Here is a 23,732-nt window from a genome sequence, read left to right on the forward strand (position 1 = left end):
TGGTGAACACAGTGGAATATGTGACTCATATCCGCATTTGTGCACATGGAAATGTAAGGACAGCAGGTATTAGATTCTAAAGGTAGACGAAAATATAACTCAGAATTACTTCCGTTTATACTCTTTGGACATCATAAAATCTGTTGACTAAATCGTTTGGCTTTATAAGGTCAATATATGTCAGTGAGTTGTTCATTTTGTTATTTAAAAAGCAGCTTTAAAAGGTCTTAAATGGTGGAAATCCATTGTTTTTGTGTTTTATAGTTGCTATAAATTTGGAGGTGTGAAGTAAAAGCTGTTACGATATAAAGATATTTATTTTGTCATAACTTAGGTCACGCTCAAGTAGCAAGTCTCCCAACTTTGCAAGGAAGTGCAAACGTTACTCAGCTGCCACGGAGCTAATTCTGTAATATTTTCATGTAAAACGATCGCTTAAAGGAAGAAGTTAAAAGTGACAGAAAGTCCTGATCTCCAGAGAGAGTCTTCTTCCTGAAGGGGGGCGTGGACAGCAGCAGATTAAACAGCCAGTTTAGACCAGAACTCGAGTCACACAGTCGAGGTGAAATCAAACATCTTTGCAGCATTTGGAGCTGAGAAATTAAAAAAAACACATTCTGGGGACATGTAAGGGCACAATATGGGACCTTTAATTAAAAAATATACTTTTCAGTTCCAGCCTGGACTCCGCCTGTTCGTTCTCCCTTCAGGCTAAAGACACAGAGCCATCTAATGCAGAGGCAACAGATTAAAAAGCAGGTTTTTCCAAAAGCTTTAAACTCTATCATCCACCACCTCCCCGCTGATTAACTGAAATCTATCACCACATGTGCACTGATCACTAATCATCACTTCCATTCTGTCTATTGACTGATTGCACGTTTTTAACTGAGGAGCTGCTGAACAGTTTTTCATTGTATTTTTGCACAATGACAAATAAATAAATCTAAGTACCTGTCATTTGTCAGGTGTACTTCAAACCAGTAATCACGGATATGTTAGCCTTTAATGTTAAACTTTCATGCAGGGACTAAATCCTGCTGACATACGATTAACGGTGTGTTTTAGAAGGTGTCTGGAAGTTTATTTAGGAAATTAACTTTATGGAGTGCAGATCGTTGGCTTGTAAAGAAAATCTTGTCTCCTCGAACACACCACCGCCTCCTCCTCCTCCTCCCCCTCCGCCTCCTCCTGGCCTGTCTGTCGGCCAGAAAGCAGAACAATAACAAAGGAGTCGGCCAACATGTGGCCTCAGAAATACTACTGTTTACCACCTCCAGTGCCAGGAAGAGGCCGTGGATCAGTGTGTTCACATATAAACAGGAGCCAGACAGGAGGGAGGAACCCTTCAAAAACAAACAAACCAGGACAGACAGCTGCTGTGTTGGACTCCATGAGGAGGAGGATCGATTCTGACACATTGTGAGCTCAGGATAGCCACTTTAAATCAGGCCTCCTGCTGGCAGCTGGCACACCCGACCCTCTCCACTCAAATCACCGCTAAAGGCACCCCCGCTGCTTCCAAAATCAACTACCTGTGATGCCTGCTGGGGGGAAATAAAAGGCACGATCAGATAACTCGCTGCTGATCTGACATCCGTCTGCTTTGCCGTGTGCAGCTCCTCGTCTGCAATTAACGGGATGACTTGTCGTCCTGCTGCTCGGGATTCCAGCAGCATCTTTAGCCTTTGACAGCTCGGAGAGCCCGCAGCTGTTCCCCCGTCCTGCATGCCGGACATACCGAGCAGCCATACGGTGTGACTCATTGAGCGCATCATGCGGTGGCACAAGAGCACTAATCAGCGAGCTAGATTTTACTCTTTCAGATAAGAGACCTGAAAAGGTTGCAGAGTGGCTTTCACAGCGCGACTCGTGTGCTGCACGGAGCGCTAAGTGACTTTTATGTACTTAAGTGCATTACATAAGACTTTGCTAAACTTGACGTTTTTTTTTTTTGTGCAGTTTATGTTTGGAAGCTTTTGGCATCTTGTAGATGTTTAGGTGAAAAGTCAAGTAGCTGCTTGCAGATGTATAACTAAGGCCAGCTGGGTACAGAGACAGCAACCAGCTGCAGGATATGTAAAGATAATAATAAAAAGCTGCCTGCCTGTGATACAGATTAAAATCAGCTACTTTGGTGCTTGGAGTGCTTTAGGAAAGGATAAGTAAGAAGCAGATTGATGCATTTTCTCCTAATTTGTTCCTTTATGTCATATGTCACTTGGTTGTGCCGTTTCCATAGAGATGCACGACTTCATACTGCAGTGGAAAATGAGTCCACAGTGATGAAAAACACTTGCTTGGATTTTAAAATGTTAAATTAATTTAATGTTCACTGAAGTGAATTTACATCAACTCGCATTTTAACATTTATTTTTTATGCCACTGTTCAAATTCACCTTACGTTCGGTCTAAAAAGTGCAGTAATTACATGAATAGTACATTAATATTCCTATTTAACAGTTATTACCTGTATTTTTATTTAGATTTACTGTTATTTTACAAATTTTCTCAGTTTTGTTACATGACGGTAAACTCAGAACAAGTACATCAAAAAAAGCAATAATTCACATGCTTGACATCTAGAAAAATTACAGAAAATTATTACTTTAAGAAAACGCTAACATGTTATTTTACGCCATACAACCATACAATTACTAAGTTTTACTGTGTTTAAATCAACAAAAATGTTTCTTTACAGATGCTTGTGATTATTTAATACAAACATTACGCACATTAAAGATTGGAAAATGGTAAATAACTTTGTAAACTGTTTTATGTTTAATTACAGATCACATTTAGTAAAATCACAGAAAATATGAGTTTGTCTATAACTGTAAAAAAAAAAAAAATAATGTACATAATGCCGACATCAAAAATTTGTCATTTGTTTTGCTTTTTTTTTTTAAAAATTTGACCATAAAATTACAAATTTGTTGCATTTAAATTATCTTAAGGTGTCATTATTTTACTAATATTTGCTGTTCATGTTTATTTCTGGAACTCTTACAGCCAGATTCATTTTTTTTTTAACTCTCTATGAAGCATCGTCAAATTGCAGAATTCCATTTATTTGCACAGTAGATAATCAGCCCCTCTGTTACATCAGCCAACTTGCTCCGAGGCTTCACTAAAATGCCAAAGAAGCTGAATTCCCCACTCTGCCGGTCCTCCTCCACTACATCTCCTCGTGAGCGCAGCATCCGGAGCTTCCTTTTTGTCCTCGCAGCACGTCCACCATTCACCTCTTCTATAGGAGCCCTCTTAAGATCTTCTTCCAGCTCCAGCCTCCAGACCTCCTGCGTGCTTCCATTCACCTGCCACACACTCACGCAGCTTTAGCTAATATTAGCTTTTACCAGAAAGGATGTATTTCTGGAGGTAGCCAATGTTCTGTGTCGGTGTAAATACCGGCGAACTAATCAGTCTCCCTTCCAGAGACGCTGCACAGCCATAAAGGGAAATGACTGTGCCACAGGAAGGTGGGCTTCGCGAGTGGTCGTGCTCATTTCTTCTGCCGAACTATTTTTAGCGAACACCTCCGACTCTCCTCAGCCTCCGCACATTGTCCGTCCTCCACTCGTGTGCTCTGACGGCCGCCGCCATCCTCGGCCTGAGTCATCGCCGGTTATTTCCTTCCTCGCTCCAAACAAGCTCGCTCTCTGGAGATTAGCAGCGCTTTTAAAATTTCATGGCGGATCCATTAAGTAGTTTCTTTTCTGCTCCTGAAGGCCTCCGTTATCAGCCGAGGAGGAGGTCCAGGTCAACGTTTAATATTCAGGGCCACGGCTGGTTGTTCCTGCCCACCGCTTTCTCTGCTTTCTTTTTATTCTTTTGGAAAATTCAGAGTAAAGCTTTACTCTTTTCACTCATTAATGAGGTTAGGAATGAAAGTTTTCTTCAGACAAACTTTTGAGAGAAGACAGACCGTCTAACACCCAAACCGCCATCAATCGACAGCATCCTTGCTGTGTTGTGGTTGTGAACAAAGGAGGCTGAGAGCAGCAGATATGGCAGCACTGCTGTTAAAGCAACACAGAACCTCTTCAGGAGGAAACCGGATCTACTTCTGCCTGAAGTGGATCCTGCACAAAGCTGCTATAACACCACAAATAACACAAACAATCATGTCAGCAACGCTGTAAGGACTGAACCAGAAAGGACAAACGTGAAGACTTCATGCTGTATAAATACAACTGAACTGCTATAGTGGACAGAAACGCAGAAGATTACGCAACATCGGCTGTAGAAGTAAAGACAGTGAAGACAAAATAAAGACGAGTTTGACCACGAAAGAATCCCCCAAAACACTCCAACTTGTCAAACAAACTACACAAATTTAATTAATGCAACTTAGAGCTGTTATTCAATGTGTGTCCCTCTGCATCTAGGACTCACTAGAGCTTGACTGATAAATCATTGGTCTGTCAAAGATAGAAAAGAAAGCTTAGTGTAATTTAGGAACAGTCATCATCTACAATCCTCTTAGTAGTGTCGGCAGCACATGTAGCAGAGCAAAGCTGGAGTCAATTTTGTCCTCACAGTAAACTGAAACTGGTTTGTGGAATAAACAGTTGGAAAGTTAATAAACAATTAAAATTTTCAATATATATAACGCTAACATACATGAACAGTATCAGCCGATATACATCAATATCAGAATTTCTCACACCGAAAAAATGTATGATTTATTGTCATCTAAAATTTTGCCACAAACAAACCATTTGCTTGTACAAGATTGTGTAAAAAACAAAAAATTCTGCAGTCCTCTGTGCAACTGGGAAACCAATACCGACGCGGCTGCGACCAACAGTTACGTGACCAAAATTCTCTAATTTTTCGGCTGAACTGCAGGCTGTGTTGGGAGAAAAAAATGCTTTTATCAATTTTTTAAGTCAAATTAACCCAAGAAATCAACTTTTGATTTTATATTCTAACTTATTCATTTGTTATGGTGCAAAAAAAAAAGAGAGAGATTTTGTTTTACTTCTAGCAATAGTTGTATTGTTTCCATTAAGGTGAAGGACTTTATATTGCAGCGAAAAATGAGCCTACAGAGAGTTGACAATAACAATAGCAGAAAACGCCCAGAAACCGCTCGAGGTTCAGAGCATTAAATGTCGGATCCTTTCAAGGCTTTGTGCAGAAATGTTGTCATAAACAGAGTGAGTGACCTTTGATCAGCAAAATCTAATCAAAAGTGAGGAAACTCCCTGCAGGGGCTCAAGAGACGTTGTGTTCACGGATGAATCAACCTGAACACGTAATGCCACAGTCACCAATATCACCACGTCTGAGGCGCCATCTGTGAATACAAGCAACACGAGTGACTATTGCAGCGACACGAGCTTCTGTGTAGGCCTCACAGAGCTCCGAGTGTCTGCATCAACCATTGTACAAAAGCTATAATTTCCCGACGGTGAACATAGACGCATCACTTGTTCTCGGCGCTTCACCTTTCTGCGGTGAGCATGGCCCTCTGAGGTGTGGTTGCCACAGCATCTCAGCCCTCATCTGCCTCCTCCTCCTTGATGAATGGCGCTGCGGCGCTATTGTTAGAGACTAAATTAAAGGGATGAATGCGGCGCTCGGATCCTCACGCCCTTCCTGTTATAACCCCACGAGTGCGGGCTTCTGTCCCCTTTTTGCATCTTCGGAGACGTGAAATCAAAGCCTCTCCGGTGTTCCATTTTTGCGGAGCCGCGGGGCTCTGAGGAGAATGACTGCCTCTCCGGCAGCCATTGTGTGTCCGTGGAGCTCATCCAAAGCCGAGCGGAGGGGAGTTTATCTGACCTTTACTGTCATTCAGAGTGAACTTGATACGTGCTGTTGTGCTCAAACAAAGACACATCCATCTTCACAGCGAGGAGGCAAAGTGCATTTAAGCGAAGGTATTGAAGAGTTGAATACAGCCGACTGGTGCTCGTCGGAGGAGGAGGAGGAGGAGGAGGAGGAGGAGGAAGGGAGGACGTGGATGAAAACTTTCAGCAAACACGTTTAAGTTTGAATCAACACGGTTAGTTTCACCTCGTTAGTGGAATTTATTGCTGACGTAGTTTTTCTGTTTACCGTACGTCGGACTGTTCCGCTTAAGCTGTTTATTGATTAAGACGGGATGATTTGGTCTCATTATCAATACCCATAATGGTTAAAACGAAAAGAATCCGCCGATGATTGAAGCTTAAAATCACTTCATTCTATGCGTCATTTAAAAATTCTCCAAAAAGAAAAAAAAAAATCATTTGCAGGAATTATATTTTGTAAAACTAAACTGCGCTCGTCGGTGCAACTGTGCGGCCGTTAGCGACTCCACTGTAACCAACGGTGACGGTAAAATCATTCTGGGACTTCTCGGCTGAACTGCAGGCTGTGTCTACGCAAAGCAGATAGGACACAAACAACAAATTAAACACGCAAACAGTAAAAGATTTGAAGAGTTCATTTGCAAAAACAGATAACTTCATCTTCACAAACCTTCGTCTACCTGAGACAATATCAGTCAAACTTAAGTTATCTCTATTTTTGTCATTTCTACTGAGTTGAATCCACTCAGCCTCAGTTTGATTGATGTTATCTCAAGCGAACAACAAAAAAAAAAGTTTTCTGAAAATCTACAAAAATGGAGTTTTCTGTTTTTGCAAATGAATGCTTAATTTTCATGAATTTTTTTTTTATCCACCATTGGTAACAAATGTGGTCAGTTAAAACATTTTTATACACGCTGATTCCAGGATTTACGCTCATTTTAAAGGCTTTACTTAAAGAAATTCAGCTTTGTTTCCCCCGTTTTACGGCATTATAACTGTCATACTGCACAGAAAAGTCCTTCCTGCTTCTAGCCGTGGCTGTATTGTTTCCATAAACATGCAGGACTCGATATTGCAGTGAAAAATGAGGCTACGGTAATGAAAAATGTGACCAGAGCAGAAAAAAATGCCTATTAAATATGTTTAAATATGCAAATTCCACATACTGAGATCTACTACTTACAGCAATTTAGCTGGGCCAAAAAATACTAAAAAACTTTCGTGCTAAATCTGTTTCATCACCAGAAACATGACTAAGTCCTATGATTGTCCTCTTTTTAGCTCTGTTTTGGTCTCCACCAACTCCCTTGACAAACATGCGATTCTTCAACTCTCCACAGCTCCATTGTGTGCACCAGCTGTTTGCTAACTTTGTCTGTTGTTTGGAGCCTCTAGTGTACTCTATATTTGTTTCCAAAAAAGAGACGAGACAGACGAGGTGAACGAGAGCAGCGAGAGCCGTAAAACCAAAACAATGAATCCAACGATGCCAAAAACGCTCTGCGGAGCTGCGATGAGCTGCGCAGTCGGCTGATCTTTAATTGCAGTGCAGCTTCTTTAATTATATACATATAATTATATATAATCCTTAATTGTACATGTGTTGAAGGACACAATAAGAATTTGTACGATTCAATACGATCATTATCTTTTCCCCGTCTTGGCGGCATTACTGGCGGATCTAATTACACCGTTCGTCATCGCAGCAAATCCCTCAGCTTCAGAGATTTACAGAGGAAACGATTTAACAGCTCAAGAGAGTAAAACAACGCGACACCTGATGGTTTAATTGCAGTTTGATTTATAAGCAGAACCTGGCTCCGGGTTGCAAAACTAATTTAGCTGCCATAATACCCCCCTTATGACGCAGGGAACGTGTTTACTGCACAACAACATTTAAACAGGCCGTCCGCCCGCATCAGGCTGGAGGCTGATATCGAGAGAGATGCTTTAATTCTCACTGCTGGAGCTCTCCTGGCGATTCATGACTCCTTTAAAGCTGAAAAAGCAGGTTGCTCATGACTAAAATAGTCATTCATTTCAGTCTATTTCGGATGAGCTGCGTCAACACGTACAAAGCGGTTGGTCAAGAGGTACAAACCCACTCGTCACTCGAGAGCTGCTCATATTAAACACGCATCTATTGTTTACTAAAAAAGACCAGACTGAATTATTAATTATACCTCCATCAAATCAACAGCAGAAAATGGAACGCCAGGTCTGTTTTCCTCAGAAGAGCAGTCACACTAATTACGCCCCACATCTCATTAAATTAAACGACGTGTAACGACCAGGATTCAGCACATCTGAGTCATATATGTGCGCCGAGGACAAAGCCGTGAGTCATGTGTTGGTAATTAGCCAGCTGTAATCAGATCAGCAGAGGAAGAGAGAAGACGAGATTTCTCTGAGGATTGCTGGGTTCATATTTTGGGGAGTAGATATTGTTTCAGTAATTTTCTAAAAAAAAAGAGAGGGAAAAGCTGCATCAAGTTGCATATTGTTAATTACCACCTGGGTCACAGGGGTAATTATTACATCAAGTGGCATGGAGACCAATGACTCAGAGTAAACAAGAGGCTCATTTGACCGTTGTTAAACCTCTTCTCCTTTACCAACTGCTACACCGGTGTTCTAATTTCCATATGAGGTCAATTTTGCCTGCGCTGCGACAACGTGACGAGGACGATATTGCGCTCTGGATGGCGTTCAGAGCTTCTTTCCACTCATCGTACCGTAAACTTCCTCATTTCTGTAGCCAAAACTATTAAAATGAGTCTGTTTATCACAATTCTAGAGTCATTTTTGAGGATAATATTATTGCTTTTTAAAAATAAACTGAGTGACGCCATGCTACATTCCAGCTAATGTACAAACTGGTATCAAACTCTTCTTCAGTGCATGTTCTAGAGGCAAAATATAAAGAAATTGGACTCAAAATGCATAATTTGCTGAACATCTACTTGTTGATTCACACTACAATTCTGCTGTGTTCCCTAAACGCCTCACACACAGGCTACAATAGATGCTAGCTGGTGCACAGATAAGCCTCTAGTCTCCACTCAGTTACTTCAGCAGCAACTCAGACTGATGTGACACCATAAACAACTATGAAAGAAGTGAAATACAGCAATCTAATGACAGATTGACCCAAGTTGAAACCACTTGATCTTCTCGGTATGGATTATTTTCTTTGTGCAAAGCATTTTAAATGTACCGCAGTTGATGTAACGTTCAGAAGCCGAAATCAAAAGCATGACCGATGACTTCTGTGCATCTCGAGACAAAACAGAAATAAAATTGGACCCTGATTTGCTGAACATCTGCTCATTGATTCACAATGTACAGATGTTCCCTCAAACACAGGCTACAGCAGATGCTAGCTAGGCGACAGTGCACAGAGAAGCTTCTAGTCTCCACTTAGTTACTGCAGCAGCTCAGACAAAGTAGTTTGAAATCATGTTAGATTCATTCAACCTGAAACAGAGTGATTTCATCTACATTTTAAGTGTCAATATCTCAGTCGACTGTCTTCATGGAATGTCAACAAACCGAAATCATGATCGTGATTAATAATCATTTACTTGCCGAGCCCCACAGCCAACATTTCTTCCTTTCTTTCGTGACTTATTTTTAGTATTTGCACTCTCTTTCTCCCTAATTTTGCTGTGCACATCTGGAGCCTGCATGTCAACAAACTCTGTGTCCTGCAAATACATTTAAAAAAAACAAAAAACAACTCGTACACAGATTTCTCCCGTAGATAGGCCATGGAAAATGAGCACCATGTGAGTTTTATTTTTGTATCGAGCAGCAAAAAAAAAAAGAGATGCTGTTAAGTTGTATTACTTCACATTGAGCTTCCTGCGATGTGACTGTTGCACACTTGATCGCCGCAGTAGTCGATGCACAGATCATATATCGTGCAGTCGTGGTTTTTATGGATTTTTTTTAGTCGTGCATCTTGTGCAAAACTACCGTTTGGCCAAGGCTCTGAATTGTGCTGAACTTCTGCCCGAACAAAGCGAAACATTTGTTCCCGACTGGCCCAGACTGTGACGCCATCAGTCCTGGGAGATGACATGTTTACTGTCGCCTTGTGTGTTATTGTTGCTCCGCTCACTTCAGATTTCCCACATCCGGTCTTTTAGGGTATTTATTAAACCCCCGGAAAACAAAAAAAAATTGAACGGAGTCCAATTTGGCGAACAGTAATCAGATCTGGATGAGATGTCTGACGTGATTTCCATAGATTGGATGTTTCCCCCTGGTGCCAGCGGGGCTCCCAGCAGCCCAATGCTACACATATATATTTCCTTACAGTGAGAAAAATAGTTCAGGTCTATTCAGCAGTTCCATGGAGGCTTGGCGCTGGTGGTTTGGGATGCAGACGTGCCCCAGGGAGAGCGCGGTGGTGAAAGGAACTCTGGGAAAGCTCCGAGACTGGGAATAGCAGCCTGACCTGCTGTTCGGGAAGTGGTTTGGCTGCTTTTGTAGCTCATTTGTTTGCTTGTTTCCAGCATCAGGGCTGTCACTTCTCTGTACGTGAAGATCCCACACTAGCATGCACACATCTCCACAGGGGGAGAAAGCAGACGGACATTTAAAGTGTTTAGAAACAGGCAGAAATGTAGAAAAGTGGCCAAGCTGTTTGCTGAATGTCATCCTCCGACATTTCCTCACATTTCCAGTCACCCCCCTACACTGTCACTATTAAACAAAGGCCAGAAATTACCCAAAAATAAACTTAAAAAAAAAAGACAAATGCTCTCATTGGATAATGTTCCCAAAATGCCACGAGAATCCACAGAGAAAGGTCTTTGATTTTCTCTGTTATTCTTCATCCAAAGGCTATCAGCACTTATATTTAAACCCAAGAACGCAAAAAACTACTGGCAAGTTTGAAAAGCATGTTTGTTTTTTTAATGTCCTCATCTATTTATCATAACAAGGGATGGTCAACCTTCAACTTTTCTTTGAATTCATCATGTGCGACTTTTGCTTTTGTCTGAAAAACGACTCAAATTTTAATTTAAAATGATGTTTTCTCATCAAAATCGTTTCATTCGACGTCTCCCATTTAAAAATTAGCCAAAAACAAATCAGTTCTGTGAAGAACAAACAATTCTGTGCTTCTCAATGCAACCGTGAAGCCACGATTCGGTTCCAATCAACAGCTAAGTCATAAAAATTCACTTCATTATCATTTAGAAAGTGTCACATTTCTACATTTTTGCATGAGTTATTTGCTGCATGTCATCCCCCGAATCTCTATTCTCATATTTCTAGTCTCCCTCTATACTACCACTATTAAAAAAGGGCAAAAATGACCCCAAATGATCTTAAAAAAAGAGAAAAATGTGTCATTTCTTTCTCTAAATAATACAAGAAGTAGAATTGGCTGCTGCGGGCCCTCCAACAGATTTAACACAGCACTTAAAAGCGGCCGTGATCCGACACAAAACAGTTGAATAAATCTTTACGAACTGCAGCAGCCCCGTGTTTCATTCCCTTTCCTTGTAAGCTGCTGCACTCTCGCCTCTTGCCGTCTGTCCTTTGCTTCACATTATGCTGATCCTCTAATCGTTCTTTCATGTAAAGCGATCCTGCTCGTCAAGAAGCTGTTTGAGACGCTCGGAATTAATCCTTGAACTGCACAACAAATCACTCTCTGTGAAGTACGTTGTCTTGTTTCTCTCAGTTTCCTTTCAACTGCCGAGTGGATTTGCGAGGAATCCATAAATCAATAACTGAAGCACCGAGTGCCGCGACCCGCGGTCCAGTCGTCGGCACATCTGTTAATGAACGGCGAGGATATTGATTAGAGGTGAGGGGCCGCAACAAAAATAGTAATTTCACGGTCATTTGAACCAGTAATGAGTCTCACAATCTCGAACGACTTGACAGAATTGGAACAAAAATGTCAGCTCTGTTTTGCAGACTCCCGCTAACGTCGTATTTCATCGCGCTGGTCCTTTACAAGCACTCGGGGCCACGTCGTGTGTAAATTGTAGCCTTTCGTCTGCCAACAGAGCAGCGGGGCAGCGATCGTCTGCATTTCGTCTGACAGAAGCGCAATAAAAACCCCAGAAACGGCTTGTCTGGTTAATGATTCAGCCCTTTTCTATTCACATAAAACACGAGAAACGCACTTTTCTTCTCTGAAACATAATCTCCTGCCAGCAGAGAAGCACATTTACAACAGGTCTGATGACTTGATCAGCGCATAATCCAAAACACATCAAACACTAAATTATTTTCTAGCATTCTTAGTTCACGGGTTGATTGGACTGATATCCTGCATTCCTAAAATCTCTGTTCATGCTTATTAAAGTCACTGACAACATTAAGTCGTAGAAAGTTAGCATTTTCCATTGATGCTGTCTAAAAAGCTTGTTAGAAACGATCATTTTGCAGTTTTAGAGGAAAGTTCATCGTTCACAACAGTCGACAGATTAATCAGCGTTCCCATAATGCCACAGGAAAATACAGAGAAATGTGTTTGTGTGTCTTTAAAATGCTTCGTACTGTTCGTCCAGCTACCATTAGTATTTATATGCGTCGCTCTAAACCCTTAAAGCTGCCGGCAGGTTTGAAAGATGTGATGATTTTTTAATAATCAACAAAATTACAACATTTATCAGAGCCAGAAACTGCAAAACATAAGAAAGATTTGTGGCATTTTCAACTCCCCCACAATCGCTGAACTTCTCATGTGTGACTCTTGGTTTCATCTGGAAAATTAACCAAATGTAAGATTAAAACTGTGATGTTTTATCCAAATGTTTTTATTCCACAAGTCTCATTAAAGAAAATCCCCAAAATAAACCATCTGTTCTGTTTAGATTCTGTTTAAATACAAAAAAAAAGCTGCGAAACATCAGTTAAGTGGCCAAAAATCACAGACTAGTCAAATAAGCTAGATGCTGTGTTAACACATAAAACAAAAGTACTATAAATGTGAAATATCCACAGTATGTAGAACCTCCATTGTTCTCCATTATCGGTAACAACTCAAAAAACTTTTTGCACACGTTGATTTCAGGGTTTATGTCAAAAAGCAAATAAAGAGATTTAACGTTCATGTTGAGATTATTTTTAATGACAATCTATGAACTGCTTGGGGCTCAGAGGGATAAATCAGGATATTAAAGTAATTCAGAATTTAGAATTAAATAGGTTAAACCAAACAAAATCACATAAATTCCACAAAAGCTGTCAGAAGTCAAAAGCTCATATGGCACCTTGACAGATCTGCTAGCTACATTAGCTTTAGCAGCAGCGTAACGGCTTTTCTTTTCTTGCTTCTGACATTATTTATATAAAGCATTAAAGCAACGGGCAGACTAGCTTAACAGATGCTATCTACCAAGTTTAAATAGACTGTACAGCTTTAATCTTACTGTACATTTACCTGAGCAACTGCAGTTTTAAGGCTCAAAACCCTGCAAACGATTCTATAAAACACGCCTTTACCTGACTATAATAAACATGAATGCTAGGACCCTACAGTTGTATTAATTATAAAGATTAACCTGGCTAAGTTTGTATTCTGGAGTATCAAAACTGACATTTTTTCCAATTCCAGATGGGTTAAAATGAGCAAAATTAGCATCAGTGTTAGCTACGGCTAGCTATCTCACCAGATACACGTCTATTGTATATACTCGTCGGGCATTAGCCATCTAGTCGGTTGTTTTCCTGTAATACGGTGCCATAAATGTGGTTTTACAGAGTGACAACGACAACACAGACAGTAACAAAGTGTTGTTGTTGTCGTCACTCTGTCAAACCAAATTAGCATCAGTGCTAGCTACGGGTAGCTATCTCACCATAGATACATGTCGATTGATATAGGTATCTTGCATCAGCCGTCTAGTCGGTTGTTTTCCTGTAATACGGTGCCATAAATTTGGTTTTACAGAGTGACAGTGACAACACAACATTTCTCTTCCCTTATATAGATTTTTAAATTCTGATATAATATTTTAAATCTTCCCATTCTCACTCCTGCTGTCGGTTTCTTCAGCCAGTTCCAGTGCAACCATTTATCACCGGGCCCTATCAGCACAGCTGGCTGTATGACATGACCCGATGTGACATGAACACAATGGCCACAGAACCAGACTGCAGCCGCTCAGCTCTGGGGGGAGCCACTAAAGAGATGTTTTCGTGGGCGAAGGGAACCAAAGAGCCGTGGGTGTCCGTCTGATGGTCGCGGGGAATCAATAGACGCCGTTCAATGAGTAACACGGCACCGGCTCAGAGCAGGACCATGGGCGCCACTAATTGCTCTCGCTTTGTTTGCAATTAGTCCGACATTGTGCCGCTAATGTGATTAGGTCAGTTTGGATGAAAGCAGCTTTTGGCAAACACCTCCCTCGGATGATGTGTTTGACGTAAATTTGAAATCTCCTCCGTCCGTCCATCCTCTCACAGCAGCTCTGTGAAGTCTGGAGTGCAGAGGTTGATAGAAATCGGGTCGGTTCAGAGAAATATCAAGCTGTGGAAAACCAGGTTGCAGCTTGAGAGAGTGACAGACGGCTGGTTTCAGTGTTGATTTCGTTCCAGATATATCATATTATATGGCTGCGGTTAGCAATTTAACAACCAGACATGAAGCACTGAAGGAGTAACAAACACCAACAGCAGCCGGACGTTCTTTCTATCGCCGTACAAACTGTGTTGCATTTGCCACAAGTCCTCCACGAGCCACCAACAACAGCTTAATGAACGCAGCTGTGAGAATGTCATCAAAAATATATTTAGTGTCGGCGCCTCAGGAGTCCTTGTCAATCACCTGCCACCCAAACACAAATGTCAGGGCACAACTAAACATCCAAGAACCTGAGGAGCATGTCGACGTGTACGTCCAGACATCAGCATGAAGGAAAGTCCAGAAAGTTAAAGACGTTAACCTCCCGAGCCCCAAACCTCTCCAGCAGGTTTGAAAAATCGCCAAAAACCAAACCAATCATCAGATTTTCAATGCAATGCTTCAATAACAAATGCATACCAGAATGAGACATAATGCTTCAGGTGGCAGCACGGTTTAAAAAAAAAAAAAATATGAAAAGGAAGGAAGGAAGGAGGAGAATAAACCTCTTTACACCTGTCACATATCGCTGCTGTTGAAACATCATAGCAACCGCTCTGTCGCTGCTGTTTTCATGCCGAGGTCGGAGGCTTTATATTCCTCAGGAACACCTTGAGCACTTTTCTTCAAATGTTCACTCGGCCTCCGTAATGAACTGATTTGGTTTCGCAGGTCCAAAGCTCGTCGGGACCTCAAAAAAAACCCCATGATTTTAAAAAATGGTTCAAAAAATTCTAACCATGAGAAATTTAACACAAATGGATGAAAAGTGATGACATTTTGACATTTTCCTGGCTGTTATTCAACTTTGTAACTCAGGGAGATGAAAAAGAGTTCACAGTTGGTTGGAGTTGGTGGAACTAATTTCAGGAGACCGTTTGGTTCTTTTACAGATCTTGTGTGTTGCAACAAAGCTTTGGTTACTTCTGACACGTTATATTGTGTCACCGCTGTGCCACCTGTTTATACCGATACAGTTGTGACTCGATAATCCGACTCTTAACAATCCTAAACCTTGCTATCCGACAGTTTTTTAGAAAAAACGAACGGAACCCATTAAAAACAGCCTTAACATACCGACAGCCTTGGACATGACATTTTATGTCACCAATCAGGATAACGGCGTATTATCTTACTGAACAATCCCACAGATTGGCTACGTTCAGACTGCAGGACTTAATGCTCAATTCGGATTTTTTGTGAAATCAGATTTTTTTTGCGAGTTCGTTCACATTTCCAATTAAATGCGACTTATATGTGATCTGCTGTGTGAACTTCATATGACCCAAAAGTATCCCGCATGTGCAGAAGAGGACACTATCCTAAACTAGCATCAGCAGCCAAGTACTGCCTGTGCGTTCTGGCCACTTCCACCCCGTCGGAGCGCTGCCCCGGGGTGGAAGTGTCACTGCGACCGCTCTGAATATTCAGATATTTCTCATTAATTGGGCCTGAATATCCAGAGACCAGAAAGTGCTATTGGGGCCAGCCCTACTAGTTATTATAACAACTATAAATAATGAATATTAACAACAAATGAGCCTTCAAACATCAAGCCCTCCTTGTATCTCGACCTCCGTCTTGACAATCCGACATAAAAGAAGGTTTTACATTTAGTGTCGGATCATCGAGTCACGACTGTATTTTTGTTCAATTTTTGTCAACAATCCTGACATTGGTTTAGTGTTGTGTGAAATTCTTGAGTGGATTTTGCTTACTGGCTTTCTGTCAATTTATCCACGTACATAGTGATGCCTGATATTAAAATTTGTGGCCGATACCGATAAAAATATCTGATATCGCCGATAACCGATATCACCGATATTCAATTTTTGTTCACGCCGAAAAATAAGTATAAGCGTGAGAACATGAAAACTATTCAAAAGAAGCCCAGGTTAGACCACATCATCTTCTTTATTTTCTAACAAAAGTAAAACATATTTAAACATATTTAAGTCAAGGACTATTTAAATAAAAACATCTGTGAAATAGCAGCAATATCAAATGTAAAGACGAAGGCACTGATGTCTGACAATCATCGGCTAAATTTGTTCATCGGACCGATAGCGATATATCAGAAAAAACACTAATATCGGCCGATGCCGAAGTGGTCGCCGATATATCGTGCATCCCTACATTCACAGTATGACTACACACATTCATACTTTCTGTTTGCAGGGTGTCCGAGACGGCTGCATATTTTATTTCTTATTGTGTGTACGTTTTTAAGAGATACCGATTGTGGGTAATCAAGAAGGACACGTAACAGATATCTGGAGTCGACATACATTAAGCTTTACAAATGACCAGCGTGATTATTACAGCTTCTTATGAGCTTATTTATGTTTCTCGCTGCAATCACACTCACCAATACAATCATAACTTCCATTTTAGCCAATAATACGCTTTAAAATCTTCACTGTATATTTAAGTATGGAAGGCCGTGAATGTAAACTGCAACTTGACCGGTTTGTTCAAGGTTTTTTTCCCCCCCGTGATGTGGTCCACCTGGTGATAGAGTGCACATTACTCCGATCCTTCACTGAATCTGGCCTACAATGTCCATATTGACGCACGCTAACAAAGGCTCCTCTCTGCCATGTGTACGTTTCTCTCCGGTGGCGGTGAAAAGCAGCAGATACGGTTACCTCTAATGAGGAAAGGACTTCACACCCCATTGGTCGTTCTGTCTACCTGGAATCCAGGCCACTGTGGCAGAAACGCAGCATAAATAGCCTCGGCGGGAAACTCGGGGCCGTCGAGGAGGCGAACGCAGGGGAGACGTCGGTCTGCTTTCTGAACAGCATGACAAATGACGTGCTGCTTGTTGCGCTTCCAGCAAATAATTGCAAGTTGCACGACACGGGCTTGCTTTGCCTGAAAACACGTGAAGGGCGCTCGGGCAGAAAAGGGCGGACGTGGTTTGCTGAGGAACAAAAGCAACAAGATGCCGTGAAGAACACTCGTTTGGCCAACACAAAGAGACTCGGCGCTGCTCCGCATGTGCCAGTTACAAATTGTTATTTGCACAGAATCAGTCGGCAGCCACTATCCTGAGCTCGCAGTCTGGACACGACTTCTTTAAGAGCGTAATGAAACGTGACAGAGACACTCTGGTCAACATAATAGGGTTTCTTCCCTCTCCTTGTAGCGGTTTATTAGAAAACAGGCCTGGTTAAGACAGATGTTTTTCCACAGTTCAAAGGCGCCTTTCAAAGGCAAAGCTATTTCCCCCATTGTCTGTTTTCCCACCGCAGCAGCTCGGCGGGTTGACACGAGGACACGGATCCTCGCCTGGAATCAAGAGGGCCACTCTCTGGGTCTCTGTGGAAATCACTCAGGCTCATGACAGCTCTGACTGACAGCCTGACTGCTGGGCTGACGTGGCTTTAATTTTTTATACCTTAATACCTTCTCAGCAGTTCACTGGGTTATACACTGGAAGAGCTGTTTCAAAAAATGCATTTAAAAAAATAAGAACTAAAGGAGAACATATGAATTGAACTCCATGACCTGCCAGCAGGTTTGGAAGCCAGTTTAATTTTATAAAATCATCAAAATGACATTAACCACAGAGAGAAACTATAAGAACAATTACAGGATTTTCCACTTTCTAATCATCCTTGAACTAATTCTTTGCGACATTCAGCTTTTAAACTACTGAAATACTTCATGTACAGCTGCAAACCAGTATACACTGTATAAAAATACATCTTTTTTTTTCTCTCACTGTCTGACATTAAATCAAACTAAACTTTTCCTGCTTTAGGTCAGTTGGGATTACCAACATTATTTCTATTTGCTAAACACCAGAATAATGACAGAGAGAATTTTTTAGAGATTATTTTACTACTTTCTGCAAAGTCACAAGCTTACAACCATTTTCTTAGTATTTGGTAGCGTTGCCTTTAACTGTACAATGTTTGGGTTTCCTTCCACAAGCTTCTCACGATAGTTTGATGAGTTCTGATCCATTCCTCCTGACAGAACCGGTGGAGCTGAGTCAGGTTTGTAAGCCGCCTTGCTCACACGCCTTCTCAGCTCTGGCCACACTTTGAAGAAAGTAGTAAAAAAAATCTCTCATTATTCTGGCGTTTAGCAAGTAGACATAATGTTGGTGATCCTAACTGACCTAAAACAGGAAAAGTTTAGTCTGATTTAATGTCAGACAGTGAGAAAAAAAAGAAGTTATGTGTGTTTTAAGCTGCAAGGTGGATCGGTGGTTAGCACCGTTGCCTCACAGCAAGAAGGTCGTCGGTTCGCGTCCCGGTGAGGACACCCGGGATCTTTCTGTGTGGAGTCTCCATGTTCTCCCCGTGCAGCGTGGGTTCTCTCCGGGTTCTCCGGGTGTCCCTTCACCCTGAGTCGGCTGGGATAGACTTCAGCCCCCCTCAATCCTAGTTAGGATTTAGTGGTGTATAGATAATGGATGGATGGATGGATGTGTCTTTCTATACAGTGTATGTAAACTTGTGGTTTTAACTCTTATTTTTTTTAAAAAGAAACAAAAATAGACCACTCACTCACCAGATTCTGTAAAAAAATGTAAAATTCTGGACTTCTCGGCACAGCAGTGAAGCCGTTACTGACTCGGCTGCAACTAACAGTCATATGGACAAAGTTCAGGGACTTTTCTGTTGCGCTGGGCTGCAGATTAATTAAAAAAAATGTAAGTAGTTAAATATCAAAAGCATGTAGAGTCACCATTTCTTTTTCTCCAGTTCTGGAAACACCTGTAGGCACATGCTGGTGACAGGTTTTTGCAGTTTTTGTAAAACGAATGATCAAAAAACTTCAATTTTTGTATTTATTTTTTAATAATTTATGCCATTATATCATTGTTTTGCTGCACAAAACATTTCTGAGTTCTCTCTACTACTAGCTATAGTTGTGCTGCTTCCATAAACATGCAGGACTTTATACTGCAGTGAAAAATGAGCTTAAAAGCCAATCACTTCCTGCTGCAGCGTTCAGATTCCCGGCCACGTCTTACATGCGTGTTTACTGCTAGTTTTGCTCTCACGGCGAGGACAGGCCTGCTTGGGGTTGATAGCTCAGCGTGATAAACAGCTAATTCCGTCTGAACGGGCATCAACATTTCCGTGCGGCGGATTACTTGTTGATGGTAAACCATTAGGACGGTGACTCACTGTCTCGCTGGGGATGTTGTTTTGTGTCTTTGAGGGAGGGCTGCTGCTGCTGCTGCCGCTAAAGAGCAAACTAACCATCCCATATAAGACGCCGGTGATGAACTTTGAGAGCCGTTGTTTCTTCCTGAACGCCTCAATCATCATCTGGAACGGCTCAAATAGGTATTAGCATTTAGATGAAAAGCGTATTAAAGTGGTTCCTGACGGCCTCTTCGGGGGGTCGTCCGCAGCTGATTGGCGATTGAAGCAGACGTGTCGGTGGATTTTTATATTAGCGCTGCTGCAGCCTTTTACAATCAGCTCTATTATATACTGATGGTTATCAACACCGTACGCTCCATAAGACAATCATGTACTTAATACACTGAGACTAAATGCTGACAATGAAACTAGCTCAGTCTGTTTTCATCTAACAAACACATTTTTTTTTCCTTTTTCTTTCTTTGCAGCTTTGGTGGTGAGATTTCTGACCAGACGCTTCATCTGGGAGTATGACCCAACACTTGGTAAGACCAGCAGATACTGGTTCACAAAACAAATGTTTGTCTTACTGCTGCCGCTGTTATTCTGCCTTCACGCAGCTTGCTGGTATTTTAACCCTCTGAACTCCAAGACGTTTTTCTCCTCTTGACACATTTTTTATTCCCTGTGGGTTCATTTTTCACTGAAATATTTAAGAAAATGGCCCAATCACAACTAGAATTAAAAAAATAAACATCTTCTGTGCATTAAAACTAATTACAATGACATATATTTAATAGAGAAAAAGTAAATGTTGAATTTCTTTGATTATTTATTTAACTAAATTAGAAAACCTGCGATCAACATGCACAATATTTTTTCCTACAGGTGTGAAAAAACAACAACAATGTGCTTCTCTACATACTACACATATTTACATATTTATTTTCATTTGTGTGTAAACACTGTCTGCAGTTCAGCCGAGAAGTCACAGAATTTTTGTAACTGTTGGTGGCAGCTGAGCCATTCGTGGCTTCATGTTTGCATCAAGAAGCACAGAATTTTATTGTTTTTTAACCGAATCCGGTTATGCAACAGCTTATTTTTGGCAAATTTTTTAAATCAGACTTGAAGGATGAAGTGAGTTCAATAGAATACGCGTTTGTGTTTCTAGCTGAAGCCAAAACTCACACATATCAAGCTCAAAAAACCTTCAATAGTTGAAAATTTAACAATTCTTTCCATTTTTTTTTTTACACTTTCTGGCTGTAATAAATAATATAACTCACCAACTAAAAGACAACATGACTTTCAGTGCTCTCAGGGAGTTTTAGGGTTCAGAGGGTTAATGAGTCATTAATTATCTTCTGCGGAAAAGCAAAAGCTGGAGGTGATCCAGTCCATTTTAATGTGAAGAGTCTTTTGGTTTCCCTCACCGGAGCATAATATAGACGTGGGCTTTTTAACACAGTGACGCTGGTTGAACCAGTTCTTTACTCTGTAATTACAGGGCACAAAGGCATCACGCTTCCTCTGTGAGGTGCCTTTCATTTCCTGGCTGTACATGGCAGGTCAGAGCCTCCGGATTGGTCGCATCATGCTCTTTTCAGTAGCGCATCAGTTTTCGGTGCAATCGCTGTTTATCATATTTGATGAAGCCTCCATGTACCGACATGATGATCACAATCTGTCTGCGTCACCTCTCAACACGTGGCTGTGAGGTTATGGAGATATCGCTGCTTTGTTTAATTAAAATTTTTGCATACATGACACTTTAAAATAGACCTCAGGTGTCTTTTAACATGTTGTGAGAAGCTTCAGACTGTGTTCGCTGTCCATGTGGTCAATCAAGACAGAAGCGATAGCTGCCTCCTACAAGAGTCGGCGTCTCAACCACAGGAGCACAAATCGACGTCCGGAATGGGAAAACAAGCAAACTGCGACCGTCGAAAATTACAGATCAAGTGGTCGAAACGTTATCAAAACACAATTATGGGCACAAGTACAGGGAAGCTGCTGGTCTGACGTTATTACTGCCAGAACACTGCATCCGTCTCAATATGCCTCTCAGTGGCTTCCGCTCACCATCCATCCTCTTTCATTATCTACCTATTTATTTGCATCGGGTTTAGAAAACAAGCTCGGATGTTGTTCCTCCGTGATGACAAACCGCCGGTGCTCGTGGGCCTGTCGGGAGACGGATCCCTTTCAGCGCGGGGCTCGACAATCGCCTAACGCGGGGAGTTTAGTCTTCGTAGGGATTCGTTCGGCTGACGGAGTGCGCCAGCTGATTAAGATGATCAGCGCAGATTTATTGCCGGAGCAGAAGTGTGCTCTACACCTCCCAAGGCAAACATCCAGAGCTGGCTGTGAGTGGATGTGCCAGCTGGAGAAATGAAAAACAACAATGCTTTGGAACGGCGCCGCTGTTTCTGAATTACCTCGAACCTACACTGGCATTTGTGAGCTGGATAACTGTTGGCAGACGTCACAATACATCAAATATATTTACAATACGCTAACACAGAGCAGATCCAGATCAGCTGTTAATAAGCATTTAGGACTTTTATGGCTTTTCTCTATTGGCTATTTTACCGATTAGTCAGTTCATCTAAATGACTGATTTTCCTCCAAACAAGCTAAATGACTCTTTCACGTAAGTTCATCTTATTTTGACAAACTGTCATTGTACTATGCAGCACAGCTGTTATATTAAAGTGCAAAACTATAGATTTAAACTTAAAAAAGGCTTAAGCAAAGTTTCTATTAAACCCCTTAAAACTAAAAAGTTCCGTCAGTGTATTACACAAACAGAAAAGGTGGATATTATACAAGCAAAACGCAGCTAAACAATCACCTTCTTATCATGAAAATGTTCTCTGACGTTGGTTTTAGGTTTGATTTGTATGAAAAAATGGCAAATTTGTACCATAGAGGTTGTTTTTAACTGGCGTGTATAGCGAGTTTTCATTGCGGTTATAAATTTAGGATGTTAGCGGTGCACAGCAGCAGTTAGGAAGTGACCAATGTTTGACAACAGAAACAGAAAAATATAGAAATAAGAATAGTTATATGGGAAGTCGACTGTATTTATATCAAGTATTTGTGAGCACAGAGAGCAGGAGAGAAGCAAACAGACATAAAAAGCCTCAACACCAAGCACCGGCTATGTTAGGAGGTGCTAAATTATGTCATCGAAACCACCTTTACGTTCTCTGGTAACTTCAAGGACTTCCATTTTTTGGAACACTTGGGTCTTTGGAAACTTTTGGTCTGAACTGAGTCGGACACATTTGTTATAATGAGCTGAATATAAAAAACAAAGCCAGTTGAAAGTATTGACATCAAGCTAATGGAGGTGTCTCACAGAACAAATTTACATTTTCTCTCGCTGACAGAACGGGAGCTCTTCCAAATCTCACCAAATATTTTCTACAAAGGAGAAAAATGTGTGTTAAAAACCTTCATTAGCAGCCTTATCCAGTCGCCTACCTGTCAGACACCCATCACTGAAGTGTGATATTCAGTGTACCTGCATCATAATAAATTAAAAAAAGACCAGGACAATGTGGGAGGGTAATAATTACCCTTGCACCAAGTCCATCTGCTGACGTATGCTCTTGGCTGCTAGCAGCAACATCCTGCGAGTGTGTCATCGGGTAATAAGATGACCGGTTGGATTTCACTCCCCGCTGCACTTTGGGGAACAGTCGCTGTGCAGAATACAGATGGCCACAATACTGCAATAGTTCCGTCTCTGCAAACCACCCAGCCGCACAATCTAATCTCCCTCAGCTCACAAAAATTAACATTGTGCTGCTTCGGCTGTGGTTTGGCACCACAATAGCAAATCTGCTTGTATTTTATCACGTCGCGCAGAGGAGGTTTTATATGAGACATTGTGGTGATATAAAGTTTTGTACAGCAAGTAAAGTAATTCTCTCTTGTAGCAGTGTCTCGAAACATGGATTTGACAAATCGACAAACTCGACTGTTTCCAGTTTTGACACACAATTTTTAAAAAAAGTGAAAATATGGCAGCAAGGGTGTCAGAAAAAATATACAAAAAAAAAATCAGTGGGATACTACAACTTTCAATGCTAAAAATGGTGAAAATAGTGGCAAATATCTGTTAAATAGTATTTTTAGATTATTTAAATACAGTAAAAAGTTGTTATTGTATGGCCACACACAAAAAAAAGAATTCATTAATATTTA

General features: G+C 41.2%; 1 protein-coding gene across 1 annotated transcript in view; it reads left to right on the forward strand.

The window, feature by feature from the left end:
* Positions 1-23,732, forward strand: part of rerg (RAS-like, estrogen-regulated, growth inhibitor) — a 49,876-nt gene that overhangs the window by 15,950 nt on the left and 10,194 nt on the right. The window contains exon 3 of the mRNA XM_008298042.1: positions 20,003-20,059. Within this exon, the coding sequence (XP_008296264.1) occupies positions 20,003-20,059 (57 nt within the window). The remainder of the gene's footprint in view (positions 1-20,002; positions 20,060-23,732) is intronic.

The sequence above is a fragment of the Stegastes partitus genome, unplaced genomic scaffold (genome assembly GCF_000690725.1).
Source record: "Stegastes partitus isolate 25-593 unplaced genomic scaffold, Stegastes_partitus-1.0.2 Scaffold1274, whole genome shotgun sequence".
NCBI classification, from domain to species: domain Eukaryota; kingdom Metazoa; phylum Chordata; class Actinopteri; family Pomacentridae; genus Stegastes; species Stegastes partitus.